At 53.1% G+C, this 24,624-nt stretch overlaps 1 protein-coding gene across 10 annotated transcripts; it reads right to left on the bottom strand.

Moving 5' to 3' along the window:
- Positions 1-1,272: 1,272 nt before the first annotated feature.
- Positions 1,273-23,859, bottom strand: MSANTD2 (Myb/SANT DNA binding domain containing 2). 10 transcript variants are annotated; one of them, XM_087763360.1, is made up of 7 exons: positions 12,475-13,761; positions 12,186-12,316; positions 11,679-11,826; positions 11,484-11,528; positions 10,594-10,852; positions 8,731-8,791; positions 1,273-2,970 (listed from the first exon to the last, which is right to left on the bottom strand). In XM_087763360.1, the coding sequence occupies exons 2-7, from the start codon at positions 12,215-12,217 to the stop codon at positions 2,118-2,120; spliced, it is 1,398 nt and encodes a 465-aa protein (XP_087619486.1). In that variant the 5' UTR covers positions 12,218-12,316; positions 12,475-13,761; the 3' UTR covers positions 1,273-2,117. The 10 variants fall into 10 exon arrangements, with proteins under 10 accessions (XP_087619486.1, XP_087619490.1, XP_087619487.1 ...); XM_087763364.1 differs by having other exon boundaries at positions 11,484-11,525; XM_087763361.1 differs by having other exon boundaries at positions 12,186-12,313.
- Between the last annotated feature and the right edge of the window lie 765 nt (positions 23,860-24,624).

Below are 24,624 nucleotides of genomic sequence, written 5' to 3'. Positions count from 1 at the left end.
GCCTGATGGAGGGGGCGTGGCCTGATGGGGGGCGTGGCCTTTCCCCACCCCACCCCGTGGGGGGGGGTGACCCAGCCCCAAGCAGTGCCCCCCCCCCCCCGGGTCCAAACCACCCCCCCTCCCCCCGCACACCAGCCAATTATTAATTATTAGGGTTATTATTAATTAATGCCGATATTAGGGTTAATGGGGGGGGGTGCCATGCCGCACCCCAATGTCACCCCCCAGGGTGACCCCGAACCCCCCCCCAGCCGCATCCCGCCCGCGCTCGCAGCACCCCCTCCGGCACCCCTCGCCCGACAAACACATTAATCCTTAAAAATAAATTTCAAAACCATCCTTTTTCCGGGGATTTTTGACCCCTCGGGATCAAGCTCCTTGATTTTAGGGAATCCCGGGGCTCGGCCGAGGTTATCCCGGTCCTCGATCCCGGCAGGGTCAGATCTGGAAGCGGGAGAGGAGAGATTAGAGGGCGGCGGAGGGGGAAGGCGGGGGAATTAATCCCTTCTCGCCCTCGTCTCCCCCCGGTAAATCCAGCCTGGCCGCCGCCGGGATTGCAGGATCCCCGGGGAAGCAGGAGGCTTTGGGGGGATCGACCCGGCCAGATCCCACCGGGATCTCCCCTTTTCCCCGCTGGCAATCTCACCTCCTGCTCCGACCGACGCCTCCCTCGCGGCTCCCGGCGGGGGCTCTTTGGGGCAACTCCCCCGATTTGGGGGGCGATTCCCCCTTATTTCGAGCGCTGGGAGCAGCGACCTCCTCCTCTTCCTCCCTCCGCCGTCTCACCCGAAGGCAACGCTCCTCACATTTTCCATTTCGGGCATCTCCGGCGGGGAAAAAAAAATCCGGTTCCAACGGTGCTCCCCCGCCATAAAATAAACAAATTAAACATTTCTCCCCATAACGAGCCCCGGAACGAAATCCCGGTGGAAATATCCCAGGAGAAGCCCTCCGCGTCCCCGTAAATTCCCCCCCTTCCCCCGTCGAGGAGGAGAAAGACATTCGCCGAAGCCCGGACGACGTTTGCTTGATTTTATTAGGACCGACACATTCATCGTATGTCACAACTTCACCGATCGATGAGCTTTGGAAAATAAAAAACCAACCGAAACCGCCAGCGCCAGCCAGCGAGATAATGGGGTTTATATAGTAACACGTCTGAAAAAGGCATTAAATGCGTCCTCCCCCGGCCCCGTGTCCCTCCCGTCCCCGTGTCCCGTCCCCCCCAAACCCCCCTTCCCCGTTCTCACAGCTTTGATTGTATCCATAAGCACGGTTCGACCAAAAAAAAAAAATAATAATAATAATTAAAAAAAAAAAAATAAAATAGATGTTTCCCAGCTGCCAAGGTTATTCTCACGAAGAGGCTAACTAGAACGCCAAAAAAACCCCAAAGAAAACAAACCAAAAAAAAAAAAAACCCACAAAAAACCAAAACCCCAAATAAAAAATAAAAAGGCCAGGAATTACTTTAATGTTCAAAAATAAAATAAAATAAAAGCGGGATATGGCAACGCTACTAGTAAAGTGGAATACATCACAGAAACCAAAGTCTTTTTGCAGGCAACACTGTTCGGAGAGAGGAGAACACTTGACGGGTGAAAAAAAGTGAAGTTCTAAATTATATACAATAGTATCGAAGGGTGGCTTTGAAAAACAGTCTCCTTTAACGTGATTCAAGGTTTAACTTGCCGTTATCTATTGCTTATTTATTCAGATCCGTAATAACACTTAAGAGACGGATGCGTAAAAACGAGACACCGTGGAATAAAGAAAAACCAACGAAAACCCAGCTTTTCGTATGAAAACGCCACGTGTACGCGCTTGTCCGATGTGGAATGTACCTACAGTCGTTTCACGGGCCGGGGGTTTCTCCTCGGCGCGCCGCTCCGGTGGGAAAAGCGGCCGGGCCGGCCGGCAAGGGAGGCGGGAGGCGTCTGGCTTGCTGGGGATGAGCTCCTGGAAAGCGCCCCGCAAGCCTCGTATCACCCCAAAACTCGTTTCCAGGCGGAAAAGTCCGACTTGCCCGGCTGTGAACGGACAGGATCCGAAAGCGTCTGGTAGCGAGATGGAAAAAAAAACGGGCGGAAAGCCCTAATCCTTATGAAGGACGAGACTCAGTTGTTAAATTTTAAGGGGTATCCGATGGCTTTTTCCAGGCACTCTACCAAAGAGCCGGCGGAAAGAAAATCCCTCTCCACTTCCACAAATTTGATGTAGATGGATTTGGGCGAGACGCCGGGCTCTACGACGCAGTTCTGAGATAAAAAGGCGTTGATCCCGACCCAATCTTTGCTGAAGGTTTTGGTGTTTGCCTGAAAGTGTAAAAACAGGCACTGCTGGAGAGTCCGGACCTCGGCGATGCCGAGGTAACAGTAGATAATCCGGGCGGATTCCATATCCACCCGGAGGGAGGCTTGCGGGGAAGGGACCTCCAGCTCCCCTTGAGTCTCGTTGCCGGGATCGGGCCCCCGGTGCTCGGCCAGAGGGGAGGGGGGTTTCTCGTGGCACTCTTCGTAACCGATGGCGTACAAGCCGGGGCTTTTGGGGATCCCTCCCGGTAATAAATACTGCACGACGTTGCCTCCGGTGGGTTTGGAGTGAGCGATGGGTATCCAGTCGATCTCCATGTGCAGCTCCAAGCACCTGGCTTCGCTGATGGTGATCTCCAGGAATTTGTAATAAACGTTTTTCCAGTTCATTTTCTGCACTCTGGTCATGATAACCCGACCCTCCGGTTTTTCCGAGTTGAAATATTCCCGGAGTCGCTTGCCGAGGGGTACCTGCGAGCTGATCTCGGCGTAGTGGTAACGGATATCCTCCTTCCAGCGGGTGTTGTAACCGATGCCGAAAATGGCCAGTTTGTTAGAAAGATGGAGCCTGGAGAAGTCCGTCCAGCTCTGAAACAGCTCCCACTTCAACTGGACCGACTCCAAGATTTGCATAATATTCTGCATGACGTCGCGCTTCCTGGAAATTAAAAGACACGGAGAGAAGGATAAAGGCGTCAGTAAACCGGAGCCGCGAAACCATCCCGGCCAACGCACCCACCTTCGGAAAATACGGATCCGATGGTTTTTTTTTTTTAATCCATCTCGGCGAAACCAAAGAAAAACCCAACCCAAACTCCTGCCGATATCTCAAGCGAGCCACGATCTCCGCTGGAAATGAGATCTCACGCAAAACGTTCGGCAGGAGACAAGCCGGTAAAGAAAACGAGAGCCGACAAATCCCCAAATTCAGCTTCCGAGAAAGATTCCTGCTCTTCCCAACCCCAAAAAACCACGCGGTGGAAATGTCCTGCTCCTACCTGCGCCGCTTCAAAGCGATTGCAAGCGAACACGTGCCTGGTACCGATAAATAAACTCGGTTACGTGGTTATTCCTTCCAGCCGCGCGTTCCCGTCGGCACGCCGTCTGGCACGGGCGACCGGAGCTGCGTCCCTAATTTGCAAACGCAACGCCTCTGCCTTGTCGGGACTCCGAAATTAATGCCAGGGAATGGGGCTGGAGTGATAAAAAACGCAAAGCAAGCGCCGAGTCGCTCCGAAAAGCTCGGTCCCGATGCTCCAGGCACCGACCCCGCGGAGCGGAAGATGCCGGTGAAGGCGCCCGGGCACAGCCGACGCCGTAACCGGCTGCGCGACGGGCGGCAGAAATCCCTCTGCGTATCCAATAACGAAATCCCGGCGTTTTTTCCGCGCCCGGTAACGCCGCCGGCGGCGAAGACGAGTTTCCACGGAGAGGTTGGCATTTGGCTAAGCGCTCGGGAGAGAGCATTCGCGCGCGCCTGAAGCGAGCTGGAACAGCTTCCTCCGGGATGAACGAGAGGCTTCGGGCGTGATTAGCTAGCGGGGAGAATTGCTCGTTTTAGGAGTTATCGTCCTATAATCAAAGCCGTAGGAAGCTAACGCGACCCGTTTGGTAACGGAGAAACCTCTCCAGGTTCAACGAACGGGATTGAAAAGCTGGCTCCCCGCAGCTCTCCTCCCTTTTAGCTGTTGCGCTGCGTCGGTAAAGCCGAACCGCAACGGGATGGGGGGTCACCGAATCCCCGAGGATCCGTCCGTCCATCCGTCGTCCTCCCACGCCCCAGCGGGAGAGCGCACCGCGTCTTTACTCCCCGCTCTGCTCACACTGGTTTTATTCTGCGCGCGGGAGCTTCCCTCCTCTCGTGGGCTCCTTCCCGGCGTTCGCAAAGATCGCTCCAACTCCCTAAAATCAGCTTTTCCGACCAGCTCCCGACGGAGTCAAGACTGGAGAGGGCCGTGAAGGTCTTTAAGAGCAGATATGACACCGCACAGGGATACGCCCGGGGTTGAGACATCGGCGGTTGCATTTCTGCCCAATATTTATTCCTACGGGGATCGGAAGGTCGCTTTTTCCATCGTATTGATGTTCAAAGAAAAAAGGTTTGGGAGCCGCAGAGCCTTCCCACGGTGCTGGAGAGGTCCAACCTCACAGCCTCTCGTGTCAAAAAACCTGCTTTTATAGGCATAAATATAACGCGCGTGATGTTGGGATGGTTCTCCAAGCGCTGGTTTGTCCTTCAGGCGATCCGGTGCCGCCAGGGCAGACCGAAGGCGCCGGGCTTGGGACCGGAGAGCTCCGTGTCGAGCGGTTTGAGGCACGCCAGTTCTGCAAAGCCGAGCCGGGGATGTCCGAGCCCCCCAAGGCCGGGCTGAGATTGCTCGCTCCTCGCCGCGACGGCAGGGACCGCGTCCATCGGCCCGCCGCCCTCTCCCAACCATCTCCCGGCAGCATCCACGCCCGAAGATTCCCGGATCGACCTCAAAAGGCCTTTTGGCAAGCGCATCTCCGCCAGGAGCGGAGCGTAACCGCGTTTCTCGAGCGCCACGGAGGGGACCTGCTCGGCAAGCGGAGCCGCGTTGCAGCCAGGGGGTTTTAAAAACGCCTGTCGCATCGTCAACGACCTCCCGTTCCTTATTTTAAGTTACTTCTGAGGAGTCATTTCCCCTTCGCCCTGGCTAGCAGCGAAGGAGAGAAACACCGTACAAGAAAAACGCGTATTTACCCCCAAATCCGTTTATATTTACATACAAACGCTGAACTGTCTCAAAGTTTCCAGCTTCCCCGATGCTTCTTCGGCTGCTGAGCAGCGCAGCGCCGCTACGCTTGGAAAAGGTCTTTTTTTAGATTTTTGGAAGGGGAAATTCACTTTCTGGGGACCAGACGGACGAGGGGCCACGGTGAGCGCTGGCTCGGCGCTTGGTTCGGTAGCGCGGAGCCTGTGTTTGATCGCCGTTACACGCTCATTCGACTCAAGACAGACAGCTGAACGCGATTTAAAGTCCCATCCAAACCCAGAGACGGGAGAAAGCAGCGTGGGTAGATTTTCATTCAACAGTGGAGGAACAGAGCTAAGGGAAAAAAAAAAAGAGCCCCCACCTTTATTAATTACACTATAAATATTCTGGCTAAGTTTAGTTCAGCATAAAATAGAGCTGAAGCTCTGGTGGAAAAAAAAAATTAGTCACTCATCAAACCGCTCCTGCTGGGAAGAGGAATAATTTCACTAGAGATGATCTCCGGCAGCACCTCGCGTACGGGAGAGGAGAAGGGCTTTGCACGGAGGGAATCCATCGCTTCGAGCACGAGGCGGCAAGAGGGAAAAGGCGATTTGAAAAAGCGCTGCTTTTCGGTTTTAGCGTCTCCTCTTCCCGCTTACACCAGCGGCCGCCCCGCTGAGCTTCGCTTTCCCAGGCTCTATCCAGCATCTCCTGGGCAGAGGTAGAAGCAGTAAGAGTCAAATTGTTACTGTTATTTCTTTTTCGAGAGAAAAATCTGAGCTAGGAGAGGTTTGACCCTGTGTCAGCGCCGTGTGTCACAGGGCAATCTCATTTTTCATCTGCCGAAGGTGCCCTAGAGCTGGCCGTGACCCTAGCGTCAAACCACAACCTCTGTGCCGCAGACCGCATTTCTTTCTCCTCGGAAGCTTTTGCAACTCAAATGAGGAAAGACGTGAGGAAAGACGTGGCGTAGATTTGCTTTAAGGCGCTGTTTCCAAACAAAACCAGACTTCAAAGAGGCTGAAACAGCCGGTTTCAGTGAAGGACCCGGCTCCCCAAGCTCTTTCTCGTTCATCTTCACAAAGCCCGCAGCGAATAAAACCGCTCCTCAAATGAATTTAAAATAGCAGAACAGAGTCTTAAGCAGCGTTTCAACTTTTCAAAACAGTTTATTTGCAGGCAGCAGCGTGCCAAGGGGATGCAACAGCAGAGCCAACGTGGGGAAGAAGAGTCCAGCTGACGGAGCACGGGACCCGGACGCAGCTTACCTACCGCTCTTCGCTTCCTACGCCGCCGAAAATAAGGCAACCCGGGCAATACGGGAAATCTTTGTGTCTTTGGAGACCAGTTATTTCCTACCTGAGGCTAAGAGAGGCAGCGCTGTCCGTGCTAAGGTGCCGTGCAGCTTGCTCAGAGATACAACAACGCCTTAGGTTTGCTGGTGCACGACGAGGTCTCGGCGCCGGCCGAGCTGGCAGGAGCTGAACCCCGCGCAGGCAGCAGGAGGGAAGCGAGCTGCCGCCCTTTCTGCGGGTTTGCGGGCAGTCGATAGCAACGGCAGATTCACGCCCGTGTGTTTTGTCAGGAAAAGAAGAGCCAGAAGAAATTCCAGCGAGCTCGGCGAGGCGTTTCCCATAGCGAGCATCTTCGCAGCATTCTCCCACCCTCTGCTAGGAAAATAATGTCACGGCGCACATCCGCTCCCGTAGTTTTCCACAAGCTGTTTAGCTCCCCAAAATCCCTCCAAAAATCCTTCCAAAATCCCAGAGGAGGGAAAGGGATAAGCAAAGGCAAGATTTTGAGCACGACACATGCTTATAGCCCGGCATCACCACGCCGGCGTTTCTCCACGTCAAAAAATCGCAGCACGCAGTTCGGCAAAGAATTTGAATGCCCCGCCACTCCCTCCCGTTTTATGGAGATTATTTCTGCTGAAAATCTGCACGTGACCAAGAACGCAGACGAACTGAAGCCCTGCCTTCTTTCAAGTAAGTTATACGTATTTTAAAACGCTGGCCAAAGAGATGACAAAGTTTGGCATCTATTTATCGTCTGCGGCTTTTAAGAATAGCCGCAATCCTATTTTTTGAAGATAATAAATACCCAGCTTATCTTCGTGTCGGCCACGCTTCTCCTGACTGCTCTTAATCTAAGTCGGAGTTTAAAAGTTCCTTGCTCTCCTAGCGGGGGGGGGGGGGGGAAAGTTAATTTTCAGCAAATCTGTGTTGGAAGATGCTTTGTGTTTCCACCGAGCGCGTAAGGTGGGCATAGACCTGCACGCTTCACAAAACGCCCCAGAATTCAGAGATTTCTGTGCATTTTAGAGGGAACTTGGGAGGGAAAAAACCCAACCACAAAACTCTGAAAAATCCAGTCTACCAAATCTAATCCAGCCGTCCGTCTACACAACAAAACCTGGAAAAGAAGGTTCCGGCAGCGCGAGCCTCCACCTCTGAAAATTCAGGATTATTTTCTATGCAATTCCCTCAAGCAGGCCTTGAAAGGTAAAATCATCCCAGAACAGCCCAAAGAAACCGTTCAAAGAGGCGATAATCATGTTCACGCTGGAAAAAGTTGGTTTTTTCCAGTTCATCTCTGAATTTGAGAGCTAAACTGAATTTGCTCCACGTTAAGAAAAAAAAGTCACCTTCGGGTACCGTGAAAATCCATCTGAAGGGAGGAGTTTGATGAAGCTAGGCCGTGACAACGGAAGCTTTCTTTTTTTATTTATTTTTTTAGGTTTTGGAGGATTTCTTTTCATTTAATTACAGTAAAAAGCCTCTGTTGTCTTACTATTACAGGAGCTGGTCTTCCAGCGTAGGAAATACCAGACTGACTTCAGATGACGCTATGAATTAGCTCGTGCGCGGTAGCCACCCAGAAGGGTCCGCGAGCCCATTTGCCGTGGCTCGCTCCCATCGCGGACAGATCTACAGCCACCCTGCGGGTTTTAAAACCCTAAAGGTCGGAAGAAAGCAGCCCCGGGCCGAGTAAGTACGGCACAATTCCTTTCATTTTTTAAAACGCTCCGTGTTATCGTTGGCGAGGCGAGGGAGATTCGCGTGCTCAAAGCGTTCGAAATGCTGCGGTATTTGTCAGATTAAACAGATCCAAAAGGTTACATGTCAGCTCTGGAAAGTTATAAAAATAATAAAAATAAAATCACGAGCTTTGGCGTGCCTTCCCACCGAGGAGGGGGAAGGCGTGAGCTTTTCTTGCGAGCGTTACTCCCTCCAGGCCAACAGTACACACTCCTACGGGGCGCTGGGTCCCTCTTCTCCCTCTTTCTTTCCTCTATTCCTCCTCTATTCTCTTTTTTTCCTGACCGCCAAAGGGGCAAACTTCAGACAGATGGGAAAAAATAAAATAAAAGAGATTACAAATAGATCCTCGTGTCACGATACCCGCCGCCTGCCCGCACGCAGCCCCAACGGATCTGACGTGTATTTTATCCGCATTTTAAGTCCCGGCGGTCGTGTAGTAAAGTCTTGTTTCACCGAACGACGAAGCCAAGAGACAGAGTTGTGAAGCTTTTCAGATGTTCTGAGGTAACTGGAATAATGCATAAAGCAGATTCAACTCTATGAATAGTCTTGCACAATGTATTTATAATTATAATCAGAAGTTTCAAATATCCTCCCCTCCTGCACAACATCTCCAGGGAAATACATTCCAGGGTAAAACATTCATAAATTACTTACTGCGTGTCTTCTGAAGATTCCTGCTTTATCTTTAATGTTCTTTTTGTGGTGGGCATTTCATCTGAAAGGTAAAATTCCAACACGTAATTATATTTTAAATAATGTTCCTGGGGCTTTTTTCTTTTTTTTTTTTTTTTTTTTTTTGAAAGGCTGAAATTAAAAATAAATAAATACAAATTCGAAGTTGCTTCCTAGGCCAGGCAGTCCGCTACGTTCTGCACAAGCCGGCTCCAGTTCCTAAACCCTTCATAACTGAATATTATTTTTTTTTCTTAGAAGCAATGTGATCAGTTAAGATCTGAATCTGTCTCTGCAAGTGCAAAACCTTTGAAAGACAAGACCACAATTCCCGCTCTTAAATCACAAATCAATTTAATTGCAAACTACATCGTTTAAAAAATGGAAAAAGAAAGAAAAAGGGCTGTTCTGCTTTCAATGGCACGTTTGAAGAGCAAGCACCAGAACAAATGCATCTGTATTCCATTTGGATGTTGTGTGCTAAGTGCTTTTCTCCTAACTTCTCTGAGCGTTAAGAATATCGCACACAAACGTCTCCGATTTGCCTGAAGGAAAACGGCGGCGAACCAGGCGACCACCGTTTGACTCACCGGAACGAGTCAAGCTAGATAGAATTAGCTGTCGTTTCCATACGTTTTGGAACGCCATCTTCTCCCCGCCATTTCTCTCCCGCCTATTTCTGACTTTTAAATCCCCTGGGGAAGAAGCCCGAGAGATTTGGAACGCCGTTACCAGCCAACTTGCAAATTTTAACGTTCGACTGCGGTTTAAGCCTCTTCCAAAGCATCCCAACTCACCAGTCCCCTGAACACAGATGTGTACAGATAACGTGACTGCATCTCCTCTCCCTGTTTCATCCTACAAATCACGAGGAGGGGGGGAAAAAAAAAAAACAAACTCATCGCACCAAGACCCTTTATCCAATTCACCGTCCAACGTTCTCCGTTGAAGCTGATCAACCTAAAGTTTCCGCCGGGAAAATAACCCCCTTGCTCAGGCAAGGGAGGAGCACGCAGCGGTAAGATCGGTGGCTCAAGAGGTAGAAAAATACTTCCAGAAGCCCCCTTCTTGACAACACTGCTCAGGTCAGCGTGCGTTTTCAATCAAGAATGTGGTACCTTGCTCCGTTTGACAAAGTTCAACAAGCCGCAGGCAACAAGCAAATCTCCCAATTAATTAATATATTGGTTCTTAGGCAGAGACACCAATAATTCAGGCTAGAAAAGCACGCGGAGGAGTTTGGTTTAGGTCTCAATCCTGGAGTGTGAGCTTGCTTGCCTTTTTTTTTTTTTCATTTAAAAAAGGCCACGTATCTGGATATAAGCATATTTATATATTTAAAACAAACATACCAGATAGGGTACATAGGAAGAAGGAGCAACATTTATAGTTATCGGTATTAACAACGGCGGTCTGAAGACCTGTTCGTAATTTAACGTCTTTGAACGGTAACCACCAGGCTCAGCTGGTGCCCAAAGACCTCCAAAGCGGGGTCCTGCTAAAAGGGAAAATATCTCCCTGATCCCACGAGGGGAGTAGGACCGAGCCGGGAAGGAGAGACAGGGAACGTGCTGCCACCTCCTCCTCCACTGGTTGTGGCCACGCGGCCCTTCCACTCGCTAGGCTCTTTAAACTCAAGCCCTGACCCTAAAAATACTTTGGGTTTGCTTTTGATGGCGAATTTCTTTCCCTTTTCTCCCCAAGGACGTCAGGCGTTTAGCATCTGGAGCGCATTATGTTCGAAACGTGAAAGTCGGTACCGAGATATATGGGTGTGAGGTGGGTATGAGCACGGAGCGGAGGTAAAATCCGAGGACGGAGATGCGCCAAGATGGGATTTCTTACCCAATTCCTGTTCGCCGGTCTGGTAGCAATGCAGATCCTGACTGTGGTTTCCCCAGTCCTCCTGCGAATACTCCTCCATCGTGCTGCCGTCCGACTCCAGCTCCTGGTACAAGCCGCTGCTGTTGATGAGGACGGGCTGGCAGGGCTGGGAATCCCATCCTCCCTGCCCAAACACCTGCTCCAGCTGTTCAAACGTGTAGCTGCTTTTCCTCTTCCCCACGCCGTGCTCCTTCACGCGGCTGTAGCACCTGCGAAGGGTCTAAGACAGAAAAAAAACGCGGGTTAATCCGGCGGCGACGGGTTGGAAGAGCAGACATTCACTTGCAGACAGTTACACGGCTGCTAGGCAGAGTTTAGGGTGGTTTTTTTACTTCTGCTGATCAGTATTTGCCCCACGCTCACGAGCTAAATGCAACGCTCCCGAATTAATCTACGCCGGCCAGGAAGCATCGTACGTATCCGACGTTCCCGCTGCAGCGATTTAGCGTTAACATCTACGACACGGGACAAAGTCGCGTAGCAGCGACAGGTTCGTCAGATTTAACTCGGGTGATTTATTCTCTTCCCCGCTTCAAAAAAAAAAAAATAAAAAAATCCCCAGATCTGCTATGTAACGTAGGGAAAAAAAAAAAAATAAAAATACCAAGAGATCCCCAGTCAGAGATACCAACGAGCCAAGAAAATGCACACCTACTACGAGGAGGAGAAAGCAGAGCCGGTGTCGTGCCCGCAGCTTGGAGGAGGTGAAGCGGGGAGGAGAGAGAAAGGAAAAGAGAAAGAAGAGTCCCCCAAAGCAAAGAGGGTCCAACCTTCCTCACTCCGGTAAGAAGACACAAGGTACAAAATGTATACGCCTAAGCTATTCAGCTAGGAAAATATATATTACTTACATATTTTGCATTCCTTACTAACTCACTCTGTCTCTTGTGAAGCTGCTGAAATTTAAAAGAGGTCAAATCAATAATGCTCCAAATCCCCAGACTTCGATATCAAGCATTAAGTAAGAAACAATACTGCGATGGCTCTAATACGTCTTTAAAACCACCGCTGAGGCCGAAACCTCCCATAAAGACAGATGCAAAAACCTGGTCTACTTGCGGTGATCCCTTTAGCCATCCCGCACCGACGGCCGAGCCGCTGCATCGCGGTCGCCGCGCGACAGCGAGGCGAAGCTGTTGTAAGCCTACGATTTCCATCCACGCTTCCCCCCTTAATCCGGAGCGACGCGCGCAACTATTTGGGAGGAAAAAAGAAAAAAAAAAAAAATCTTTATGCGCATCCCTCACCGTGGTTTTAACTCTACGTTTAGAAAGATAACGATGGGCCCCCGGTTTGCTGGATCTTGATGGTTTTCGGATTGGTTGAGTGCTACAAAACATTGTTTTTCGTATTAAATTCATCAGATTGCTCAGGTTCTAGCTTGAAAAAAAGCCGCCTCTGGAGTTCAAAAGAGGCATTAATTTGGGGAGAGCTAGTCCTGTCACCTTGCTTTCTGGAGGACTGGAAGAGATTTCAAGCGGACATCATTGCAAAAACCACTTGTTTTTTTCCCCCAAAAGGAACCTTTACATCTCCAGAAAGCTCGAACCTACCTAATGCTCCTCATATACCGGTTTAACAGCATCAGCGGGAAAGGAATACATTTCTAACCAGTTGCCTCGTGATATTCAGAGCCCTGGGGGGCAGAAGCAAAACTGCTAAGCAGCAAGTCAGTTTTACCCTGCTGTTTCAAACAAGAAACAAACACAGACACACAAAAAGAACACCAAATTAAAAAAAAAACACAAACAAACAACCCATATAAACACACAGGCAGCAATAAGCACCAGAGTTATTCAGCGGTTTAAGGCGGAACCCTTCCCGATTTTGCGCCTTTGCTACCTTGGGATAAACGGGCAGATCCTCTTTGGGTGGACACCAGCAAATTTTAAGTTTCCATCTGCAAGCGGGGTAGAAAACCGGCTTATCTCAACCTGGAACCAAAGAGCCGGCCAAGAAACCTGTCAGGATTCACTGGAGGAAAAGCGGGTTCCCTGGGGCTGGGGGTACGGATAAATTTGGTTGTTAAAATTCGGCAACGAGAACCCCATCGAGGCAGTTTTAAATGGCCTGGTTTGCCCCGAAAAGCGCATTGGAGGATGCATCGCTTCGCTTTTTCACTCCGATTTCTCTCCTTTCAGCTCAAATCTCACCCAGCGATGCGGGTAAACTCTTGTTTCCCTCCCAGACTCTTTCTAAAATCCACCCAAGTCAGATTTTTGGAAATCTATTTCCCAAACCCCACTTCTTACATCCGCCGCGGCTTATCCGTCGGAATTAAGCGCAGATTTAGAGCCTCTAGCTGATATTATTAGCAGCCTTTAAGCTAAACAAACCGTCTCCAGCGCAGTTAACCAAAAACGTCCATACTCTTGGCCAAGCCCTCTTGGGAACGCTCGACCTCCCCAGCCACTTGCTCTATTTTAAGCCTGTGCTTCAAACATCTCGCCCTACCGATGGAGTTATCGAGTATCTCACACCGGGTAGTAGCCGAGCAGTAATTAATTATTTCATTCAGGCTGCAGACTGGCTTCTTTTACCGTGAAAATAATTTAGCATCCTGTCAACGGAGACTAGTACAAGAATTAAAGGGAGCAAGGCAGAAAGGGGGCAAAAATAAATGCGCAACGCTCTCATTGCTCGTTTCTCTGGCAAGTCAAGAGTACTTTTGCGCTTACCGCCTAGATGCTTTCGGACCTCGCTGCATCTTTTACCTCCGTTTCTGGCAATGGATAGTCTGAAATTGGAGCGAGAGAATCTAAAATTTGGTGCTTTCGAAAGCACCACAAGGCCTGCGGCCAAGCAGCTGGTGGCTCCTTGGTCTTGCTCCCTGGAGAACCGAGACTGCCGCTAGCTTTTCCTTGCTGGAGGCACTCCCCAGTTTCCCCACCAGGCAGCCCCTACCACTTTTTTAAGTGCTGTTCACCTCCAAATAACATGGGTCGGCTCCGTTTCACGGATGCCCGCAGGCTGCTGGGTGGCAGGGGAGAGGCGGACCAGAGCGACGGCTCTCCCTCTGCGGCTGCCCGCACCTCCCGCGACCATTTTCTTCCTGGTAAGGCCTAAATAATTGCTCGGATTTCAGGAAACCTCCCTTGGACGTTTTCTAGCACTCAGTGGTTCAGACACTTTTCTCCCCGCAGGTTATTCTGATCGGCAAGATTTAAGATTGAGGTTTTTCTTACGCACCTCCTCTATTCCTCCCGGTGTCCAGCTCAACTCCTGCTCCGTGGTTCCTAAAGTGCACATACATATATTGATACAGATAGACAAGAAACCAGTAAATTTAGGACAAGTAACTGAAAACAGACCTGATAACTGCCCAGTGACTGCACAGACTGGAAGAGACCGAGGCTTTTGCTTATTGTTCTGCAACACTGCCTGCAATACGAAGACAGATTATCCCCACTTAATTTGTAATTATGAAATCCAAAGGAGGAGACAGTCAAAAAAGCTCAGCGTGGATTTTCTCCCCGTTTCTAACTTACGAGCCCTCATCTTCTCTACAAGTGAAGAAGGAGAACCGATCGCTCTGCGGGAACTGCAGCGCGACGATCAGAAACACCCGTCAGAAAAGCCTTAGGAAGCGACTTTGAGGAAGGCTGCAGACGCAGTCCTCCTCCCAGCAAAAAAAAACAAGACGAGGGAGAACCACGCCACAGTCAGCTTTTTACGTAGAACCCCAGAGATGGTCCGACACAAGAAACTCCAGATCCCCGATCCGAGACTCGGCGAGATGCTACGGGCTCCGCAGAGCAGTTCGGTGGCCTACAGGCACGTCCACGTTAATCTATTTAAGTTTATTAAATGATAGCAGCTGGCCTAGAAGGGATCCCGATGGCACAGAGCACCACTTAGCACAACGTTCGGCTCCGAAAATGCTCTTTTACTTAATGGGAGAGAGGAGCTCTTGGCTTTACGTCCTGAATTAAGACCGGTGGTATCAAATAGCTTCCTTCCTCATCGTGCCAGGATACTCACAAGCTACGCGAGATGAAAATACACCGGGACAAAAGAAACAGCTTTTGAAGCCTGGAGGGGTTGTAGGGCACGTAGGGATGACCGGCACAGTGAAAGTTCTTGAAATCTTCATTCCCGAGTTGGTTGGTGGGAGCACAAGGAAACAGAACCGTCTACAGCAGTCTGATAGCTCATCAACTTGCTAGCTCATCAACTTTTAGGTTAAAAGACGCGTGTGAGGCAGGAGAACGCGAGACTTACGTGGGATATCGCCACAACAAGCCCTATTTCTGTGGTCTATCCAGAATAAAAGGAGAAGAAAGAGCACCTTAAACCTTGCCTCCTGCAAACCCACCCTTAAAACTTCGCGGGCGTGCGCCGCAGGAGCTGCCGCCGACCTGTCGGCGAAGGCTCCGGCCCCACAGCTGGCTGCACATCTGCCGGATCACAGCACTCGGAGAGATGCCGGCACTCAAAATAAATCACGCTTTGCAGCGAAAAGCGAAGCCTCAATCGTACCCTGATGCGCCCGAACGCACAGGGACTTCCCGAAGGATTTGGCTCCGGCCCAAAGGTCTCCGATACGGAACAAGGAAAGAGATGGGAATGTCCCGAGGGGAGAACGGTGGTGAGGGGAAAGGCAGACAAGTTGAGCGCCCGATCGAGACAGGAACCAGAGATCTCTTTGGACAATGACTTGAAGAGGCAAAGTCACCCTAGAAGGCAGATAAGGGACGTCCTTCCTTTCCACCGCAGCCAATTTCTAAATCACAGTTAAATATATTCAAAAAATCTCCTCTTGCCTGGATGGGAATTATTTACAGAAGCGCTACAGCCAATTGCAGAGGTCAGCCTAGATGAGGCAGGACTTTGCCAGCGACCAAGAAGGAACGAAGCCGGGGTATAACGAGCTGCAGCCCGGCCGGGTGAGGAAGACACGCGGTGCCAAGAGACGATGAACTTCCCTGCAGCAGCGGCGGGCTACACCTCGCCTCTCAAAATAGCCACCTGCGAAGATGCTCCATCGGTTGCTGCTGTTAGAGAGCCGAGAATAAAATTATTCATACCCTTCTCAGGGATTTGATGCTGATCGGGCTAGACACCTAGAGAGAGAAAACTCTGCAGTATTCCTGTGGAAGGGCAGATGGCTGGGCACCTCCATCTCCCGACGTGCTGAGCTCCTGGTTTAAGACAGCGCTGGAGGAAGAGAAGAGTAAGTCGTTAGAGCTTGAGAGGGCAGACGAGCAAAACCCTCTGCCGTGCCCATACCCATCACAGCCAGCGACTTTTGGCTCCGTGAAGAGTTTGGATGGCATGGATGTGTCCTACAGACAGAGCTCAGCTTGCAGAGACACGGGTAAGGTTCAGCCTAGTCCTAGGCACGACCTGCTCAAAAACAGCGTTTAAAACCCATCATTACTTACTTTAGAGCAACGAAGGCTGTGTTTGAGTAGACTGCCTTGCTCATTCCTAAAAGCAAACTTGAAGTTTCATACCTCCACTGTGATCGGGACAAACATCTCGATGCCCCCCGCAAAGCCTGCCTGCCTTTCAAGGAAAGGCCAAAGTGCAGCAGTCTGGACCAAAGAGGTCCGAGATGTACGCAAGAGGTCCCATCTCTGCTACCAGCAAGCCACGGGAGACCACGCGGACTCAGATCCCTGCTGGTTCTCGCTCTCCAATGAAGGAGTGGAGCGAGGCCACAAGTCCCTCCAGAAGATGAAGGGCAGCGCAAACCTTCCTGCGGGTGGGAGGGAAAAGGCTCCTCTCCAAAACAAGCTTCAGCCGAGCGGCAGAAAGCATCTGGTGGCACCACGGGGGAAGCTTCTCGCGTAGGTCAGAAATTTTCACCAGGACCAGTGGGCAAGGGCTGGTAACTGGTGAGAGCACAGCAGCCCGCGGAGCGTCGCCTGCTTGGCCCCCAAATTTCTACGCTTCGCAGGACGAAGCGTAGCTGGGAAGAGTAAGGAAAGCAAATCCGCCCCCACACCGGCGCTCGAAGCCGCGTGCTCTCGTACCAGTTTCATTCTGCGCAGCATTTCAGGTGCATCCAGTCGCTTCTAAAATAAATAAAAATCCACGATCAACCCCCCAGCACCTCCTGCACCGCCGTCGCTGGCACTCTTTCCTGACGTCTGGTACAACCGATGCCACCGGGATGCTCAAAATTTCCACCTGCCTGCATGTGCTGGCTAAGGGCGAGCGATAAAAAAAATCAGGAGGAGGATTTTTAACACCTTCCCAAGTCCTCCATAGTCAAGGAGCACGACAGGGAAAAACTGTGTGCTCCCAAACTGAGATTTAATGTTCACAAGTCTCCCAAACTGAGATTTAATGTTCAAGTTTAGCAAGTTTGTCCTTCTGCAACGCGTTCCTGGCCATCAACTGTTTCTGTCTCGGCAGGATAACCTGCCGGCTCGCTCCCAGCTCCCTCTGGGAATCATTTTGCACCCACGCAACGAGCGGTGGATGACCCAGGTACGCCAGAACAAGCAGGTGAGAGTATTACAGACTCACAACACGGCTGCAGAAGCCAGGGGACAGTAAAGACGCTCAACCTGCATGTGCAAAGCGAGACAGATTGCTACCGGCACGACACCGCTCTGCAAATACCCCGGCCGAAGAGAGTGGATGCAGCTGCTCTGCAAGAGGGTTCACTCCACGTCACGCTCTCCTCCCAGAGATGCTCCTCAACTGCAGCCCCACAATACATCCAAGAAGGAGTAAAACAAATTAATCTGTTTCTTGTCACGGGAGAGTTTATTTTTTCCAGCTTATAAACGTCAACAGAAAGTTGCTCCCACCTACCGGGGCGCGTGAGATCCTCCAGCGAGAAGCTGGGCTGCTGGAGAGGATTCAAGGAACGACAAGAAATGGCCCAGCCTGGAAAAGCCGGCGCATCTGAATCTATTTAAGCCAAAGAAAGATCCGGAGGTAACCTGACCACCATCCGCACACATCGCAGCCGGTGGAGCTACCTGGATGAGCATCTGGGCCTGAGATAAACACAAGGCAAAGATAAAACGCATTCAAAAGAAATAGAAGGCAAAGCTGTTTTGAAGGTGGACGCTTGGCTGGTTGCTACGAAATGTCCCGATGCTCCATCATTTGAGATCTTCAAATTAAAAGCCAGCCGCTCTGCTCGACGTTCTCGGACCTCACGATGCAATTCGGGGTGAAATCCAATCTCCCGTATCGCGCAGGAGGTCAAACGAGATCCCGGCAAGCGTCGCTTCTGAGATAGTCTAGTTAGCGCAGCTTTTCCTTCCTCAAAAACAACTTCACGCAAGATTTAAAAAGAGATTGCTTACATCGTAAAGCAGCTAAAACCACAGCCCCATCACAAACGAGCCCCCGTCGCCGTCGCTTTACATATAGCTTAAAGCAAGAGAACACCAGCGGCTGATATTCGGGCGTAATTTTTCATTCCTTCCCGTTTCATGTGGGTTCGCGGCATTCGCTTCTCCCCTTTGCGCCTACGTTCTCTACGAGTGCTTAACCAGCGTCTTTCCTTTGAAAAAGAAAATTACACACTTAGCGGACAACCACAACCCAGCAGAAACCTCCAGTCACCCAGCCGGGGCGAGGAGGAGGTCGCTACGTACAGAAAATCCAAGGCCGCGGGAGCGGGTTGGCCATCGGGGACGCGCGAATTCCTGCAGCCGGGAGTTGGAGCCGCTCCTCTTTGAATAAATGGCTTGGCACCGACTCCGGGGAGAGGCGAACAAATTACAGTGGCTCCCTCGCAAAATAAAAGCAGAACCCGCGTTTCCGCGGTAGCTGAAGAAATGACATGTTAAAAATGCCCCCGCATTAATTTTAACAGTCTCCCGCTGGCGAAGGGCAACTTTTAAGGAGGGATTTCTCTCTGCTCGAGAAAGGCTCGCTAGGTGCCACTGCCGCCGGGGAATTTCTAGCACCAAAACGCTCTCGCAGCTCCGCTAAGCAAACCGCTGTCGGGAGAGCGAGTCTTGGATTCCCCCTTCGACGAAGAAAGATGCGTGCAGCAGAAGCAGAAATTCTTCCGCAGATTTCCAAAAATGCGTAAGATCCAGCATCGAAAGAACAACCGGAGCACGTTATTTCGAGAACGCTCCTTTAAAATAAAACAAGCCTTTATTGCCTGAAAATTACCCTTGGCTCGCACAGCTCTGCGGCAACCGTAAAACCCGAGCTCACCCGCGCCTTCCCAGAGCATCCCCCTGCCGTTGCAGCCACGTGCGAAGGCTGGAAGAGGACGAAACGATGACGTCCCAGCGTATTACGCGAGGGAAAGCGATGGCAAAGAATACGTACTGGGTACGTCGGCTTTTGGCCTTCGTACAGCACGAGGCGACGGCTCGTTTTCCGTCGTTAAAAGCACTCGAGTTAAGGGCTAACCTCCCGTTCCCTGGCTGAAACAACATCGCCAGGCGAAGGGCGCAAAACCAGCAGGCGAGTCTGGAAAGGGTTTTGCCAAATATTTCATCCCCTGCCTTAAAACACCAGCGCTAAGGTCGAACCTCAGGACTTACAGGTTCTCCGCGCACCGCGGGAGAGAGGTGACGAGTTTTGGGATACACAAACCAGGCTAAATCCTTCAGAATACTTCGGAAATAGCAGGAGGTTTGGACGCAAAGCACGTGCGCTTTAGTAAACGACTCTTTAATGAGAGCTACGTGTCGTAGGGACAGTCAGAATATGTTACTAAATAAGCAAGGATTAAGGATGCAACAGGACGAGGAAGCTACAGAGCACAAGCCAGCTTTTTCGGGAACCCAACAGACAGAAATCGAGACGTTTCAATCCTCCCGACTGCCAAACTCACCAATCCACCGACCTCAGAGCCACCGAGTCAGATTCGAGGTCTCTTTCCGAAGGAAGAAACCAGGAAAAGCTGCTGGAACGGTTACGTGTGAATCCCTAAATTTGAAACAGACACTTCCAGAGTGGCTCAAACCCAACAGCGGGCTTGTTCCCAGCTTCTGCACATGCAGATGGCAAGAGACAGATGAAAATCTGAACCGGGGCCTTACTTTGCATCCTGTTTGAATTAGGAGAGAATGCCTCTATGCGACCCAACTGGAAAACTTTCTTCTTGGGAGTTGACTTTTTCCTTTCCAGCTCATTTCTAACTCGCTCTTCAGGACTGGGCAGAGGCCAGGGAAGGCAGGTGTCCTGAAGAAAGCCAATATCGAGTCCTTATCTAAAACGCATTTATAAAATAAGTTGAATCCGACAGGTTTTAAGCACGATTTACATTTAGAATACGCCACCAAATCCTCACGCTACTCTCCCTGGATGGGCATTAAGTCAAAGTATGGAAAATCACGGAAATAGGGAGCATTATGGATAATAAATGGACGATGGAGCTAAGCGCTCCTTCATCACCGTCTCCCCGGCTCCGCTTTCAGCTCAGCCAGCTGACAGCGGAGGACCACGAAGTGCCTGCGACCTCTCCTTGTTCCAACAGCGTGTTCAAGTCGTCCTACTCGGTCTTAAAGGTGACTTCAGGCATCGGCTCCTCCACGCCCCAGAGTGATTTGCACTCTCAGTCAAGCCTGAAAGAGTTGAGCAGCCGATCCCGCCTGGAATTCTAGAAAAATTGGGATTTTAAGGTTGGCAGCATCTACCTCAATAATCCCCGTAACAAGGTCAACTCTTGGCTCTCGCGAGAAGCCCCAGCTTTCGATGAGGGCTCGTTTCACGGCCATTCCGGTGAAAAACCAACCGCGAGCCCGAAGGCTGTGGAAAAAGTCCCATTTTTGCTCCTCCAGACGACTGCACCGACAAAGACCCTCGCGGTGGGGATCTAGGAGATGCAAAAGCTCAGGCAATATCACGACGGGTGTAGGGAGGCGGACACAACTGACGTCGAACGGTTGTTCTTCACCCAGCAGACAGCCCGAGGACAGGCACAGGAGAGCACACGGATGGAAAGCGGACAACCCCCTTCCAGCCGGACCTTTCAACCAGACGTTGGGGTACTGAAGACGAGTCCGCCCCCGACGTATCGCGTGTTGATCCAGAACCGTCGAACGGGCCCGTCAAGAGCTGCTCCCGGAGCCACTGCAAGGTGATAAACGCACGCCTTGTGCTTTTTATTCCCTCTACGCTGTTTGCTATGTACCTGATGCGCGGTTTCTTTCAAGCTTGAACATTTCACGGGCAAAGATGTGTTGAAGCATCGCTTCTGAAGGGGGAGAAGCCCTCCTCTGCAAGAAGCTCACAAACCGCTGGAAGGATGGGATCTTCCAGCAGCCACCAAAACGTTTGCTCCTGCCCCAAAGCTGCCGCAACCCGCGACCCGCTCCATCCAAAAGCATCGTCTGAAGGCAAACAGCCATTTCTCGTCCGCTTTAATAGCGACACTTCTCCTCACAAGCTGCTCAGCACCTCCTGAAGCATTAATGGGCCAAAACTGGGGTAGTGGTCCTCTACAGCCGCGGCATCAACTCCCACCGCAACCCGACACCATCGGAGTCTCGCGGACAAAGCCAAACCGCCTCAAGTAACTTTGCCACCATGTATCAGCCTCTGGCAAAGCCCAAAGTTTCGCGGAAGAACCGATTTAAGCAACGAGCACCTGGAGAAAACAAGAGACACGAAGAGGTTTCGCCGTGCAGCAAGGTTCCTCTCAAAAAAAATATTTGGATGCGTTCAAGGGAAAGAAATCCCCGAGCAGCAAATACACGGAGTCGACGAGATGACACGAGGAAAATACATTAGGAAACTAAAACAGCTAAAGGAAGGGGGGTTGCTACATTTTGACCACCTACTTTCAGGGACGAAGGCTGTTCTAATTAACAGGCACTGAAGGGTGAGTCTCTGACTTATTCCCGAGCATCCTCGATACTGCAGAATCCCTTATTTCATGTATTTTGCAAATCAAAAGCAGCCCGAGCGTATACACCTGGAGAATCCCAGCCTGGCTGGGCTGGCACAGCTGTATTTAACGGATGAGAAGAGGAACGGAGAAACAAGCGGCTTCGCTGCTCCCTAGCAATAACAAGACGTTGCTTTTTTTTAATCGATCGGCATTTTAAGCGGCTGCACGGGCAGCCTAATGGGTCATGAAAGGGGAAAATAAAAGCCGGAGGGAGCTCGGAGCGTTTAATTTTTCCTTCCAAGCTTCATTCACATTTATAAACTGAAACCCCGCAGCGACTCCCACCCCATCCGCAGTCCCTCCAAATATCTCCTCTTCGTAAAAGCGGGACGCGTGGAGCCGAACGCCAAACCCAGCCTTTCCCTTTTCCCCAGGGAATGATGCAACTGGAAAGATCCCTCTTTCAAACCCGCCGCCAGAGGAAACGCAGCCCTGTTTAACGCGGCTCAATTATTAAAGAGGTTTCGGAGACCGCGGCACGCTCTGGTGCGAGCCAGGGGAAGATGTTGTACCCCGTAAAGCAACTCCAAAGCAAAGGAGCGAGCCGCGAGCGCGAGATGGCAACCAGAGCCCGAGCCACCCCTTATTACTGGAGTAACTGGGAGTAACTGGGAGCCCCCTTTTCCCGTGGGGGTGTGAGGGAGCAGCTCACACCATCCCGTCACGGCCAGAAGACGCTGGAGGACACATAAGGGGAGCTGCCCACCACGTTCCAGGCTGAAGGAGGTAACCCAGGGGATGCGGTGCCCCAAAAACCCGGGGGAAAGGACGCTGCTGGGGGCTGTCCACATGAGGGGACACGAACGGCTGGGACGCGGCGTCCCCCCCGCTCAGGGCCGAAGGACGCAGCCGCAGGCCACCCACGCAGGGGGATCTGAGTGGCTGAACCCGAAGGACGCGGGTCCAAAAGATGCTGCTGGAGGCCGCGGGCGCGAGGGCTGAACCCACAGGACGCGGCGCCCTGCCTGCTCCGGGCCAGGAGATGCCAACTGGGTGCTGCGGGAAGCCAGGCAGCTGAGCCCAGGGGATGGGTGCCCCCAAACCCAGGGCCAAAGGCTGGGCTGAGCCCTGGGGACGCCCACAGCCAGGGCCAGAGGAAAACTGCCTACGTGGGGAGACCCTGATGGGGTGATCCCAGGGGACACAGTGCCCCCACAGCCAGCGCCAAAGGCCGGGCTGAGCCCTGGGGATGCCCACAGCCAGGGTCAAAGGATGCTCTGGAAAACTGCCTGAGTGGGGGGGAAATCCTAACAGGGTGATCCCAGGGGATGAGGTGCCTCACACCCAGGGGGCAAGGGATGCTCTGGAAAGCTGCCAGCGTGGCGAAACCCCAAAAGGCTGAGCCCAGGGGATGGGGTCCCTTGCACCGCCGGGTAAAGGATGCTCCGGAAAACTGCCTGCGTGGGGAGATCCCGATGGGGTGATCCCAGGGGATGGGGTGCCCCCATACCCAGGGGCAAAGGCTGGGCTGAGCCCGGGGGATGCCCACAGCCAGGGCCAGAGGATGCTCTAGAAAACCGCCTGCGTGGGGAGACCCCGAAAGGCTGAGCCCAGGGGACGGGGAGCCCCCAACCCCAGCGCCAAAGGCTGGGCTGAGCCCGGGGGATGCCCACAGCCAGGGCCAGAGGCTGCTTCAGGGGAGACCCTGAAGGGATGGAGCCCAGGGGACGCGGTGCCCCCACCCCCCGGGCCGAAGGCTGGGCTGAGCCCTGGGGACGCAGCCACCCCGCGCCCAGAGCCAAAGGATGCTCGGGAAACCGGCTCGCACGGGGGGACCCCACGGACGGGCTTCCCCCCCCCCCCGGGGCCAAAAACGACGCCCCAGGAGATCGCGCCCCCTCCCCCTCCCCGGGGCCGAGCCCTCCGCCCCCCGCCGGGGTACCTTGATGCGCTCCCGGCACTGGGACGGGGTGCGCTCGTAGCCCAGCTCGGCCAGGGCGCGGGAGACGCGCTCGTACATGGCGGGGCCGGGGGCTTTGCTGCCGAAGACGGTACCGGCGCCCTCCAGCTGCTGGTACCGCGCCTCCACCAGCCGCTCGTTGCCCCAGACGGCGATCAGCGCGTTGGTCTCCGCCGGCGTCCAGGACATGCCTCGGCAAGCGGCGGCGGCGGCGGCTGCGGCGGCGCCGCCCGGGGAGAAGGAGACGGAGGGCGAGGCCCCGCCGCGGCCCCCCGCCCCGCCGCCGCCGCCCCCCAGCCCGGCCCCGCCGGCCGCCGGCCCCGGCCCCGGGCCGAGAGGGGAGGCGCCGCTGGGGGTGGAGGGGTCGGAGAGGCTGGGGTTGCCGTCGCTCAGCGCTCCCGGCGAGCCCGGCGACAGCACCTCCATCTTGGGGATCTTCAGCGGCGGCTCGGCGGCCGGGAGCTGCGAGGAGCCGCAGGACGCCGCCATATTGGAGATGCCGGACCGAGCGGGCGGAAGTGACGCGGGGCTCCCCCCGGAGGGAGGGACTTCCGGCAGCCCCGGGGAGGGGGGCGGCGGCGGCGGGATTCGGGGCGGGGGGTGCACGTGCCGCCGACGCTGGGGGCGTGGCCAGGGAGGGGGGCGTGGCCACACACGGGGAGGGCGGCTGCGGGGGCGTGGCTCCCCGCGAAGGGGGCAGGGCTAGATGAGAAGGGGCGTGACCAGTGGTGGGGGCGGGGCGTGAGGTCCTTCGAGGGGGTGTGGCCATGGATAAATGGGCGTGGTCAATGCAGGAGGGGCGGGGCTTGACGGGAGGGGGCGTGGCCAGGGCAGGGGCACGGAGCGGGGTCGGGGCTTCGTTCACGAGGGAGGCCACGGGCGGGGGGCGTGGCTCGTCGCGAAGGGGGCGTGGCTATGGGGAGGGGGCGTGGCGCCGCGACTGGGACCCAAACCTGGGGCTGAGCACCCCAAAACCTGGAGCTGAGCACCCCAAACCCTGGGGCTGAGCACCCCCAAACTGGGGCTGAGCAACCCAAATCCTGGGGCTAAGCACCCCCAAATCTGGTGCTGAGCACCCCCAAACCTAGGGCTGAGCACCCCCAAACCCTGGAGCTGATCACTCCCAAATCTGGAGCTGAGCACCCCCAAACCTGGGGCTCAGCACCCCCAAAACTGAGACTGAGCACCCCCGTATACATGGGCTGAGCACCCCTAAACTTTGGGGCTGAGCACCCCCAAACCTGGGGCTGAGCATCCCCCTAAC

Source organism: Nipponia nippon, unplaced genomic scaffold (assembly GCF_047370975.1).
Source record: "Nipponia nippon isolate SJK-2023a ecotype South Korea unplaced genomic scaffold, ASM4737097v1 scaffold_28, whole genome shotgun sequence".
Lineage (NCBI taxonomy): Eukaryota > Metazoa > Chordata > Aves > Pelecaniformes > Threskiornithidae > Nipponia > Nipponia nippon.
Note: the sequence above shows the minus strand (reverse complement) of the source record. Positions and strands in the feature narration are given on the sequence as shown.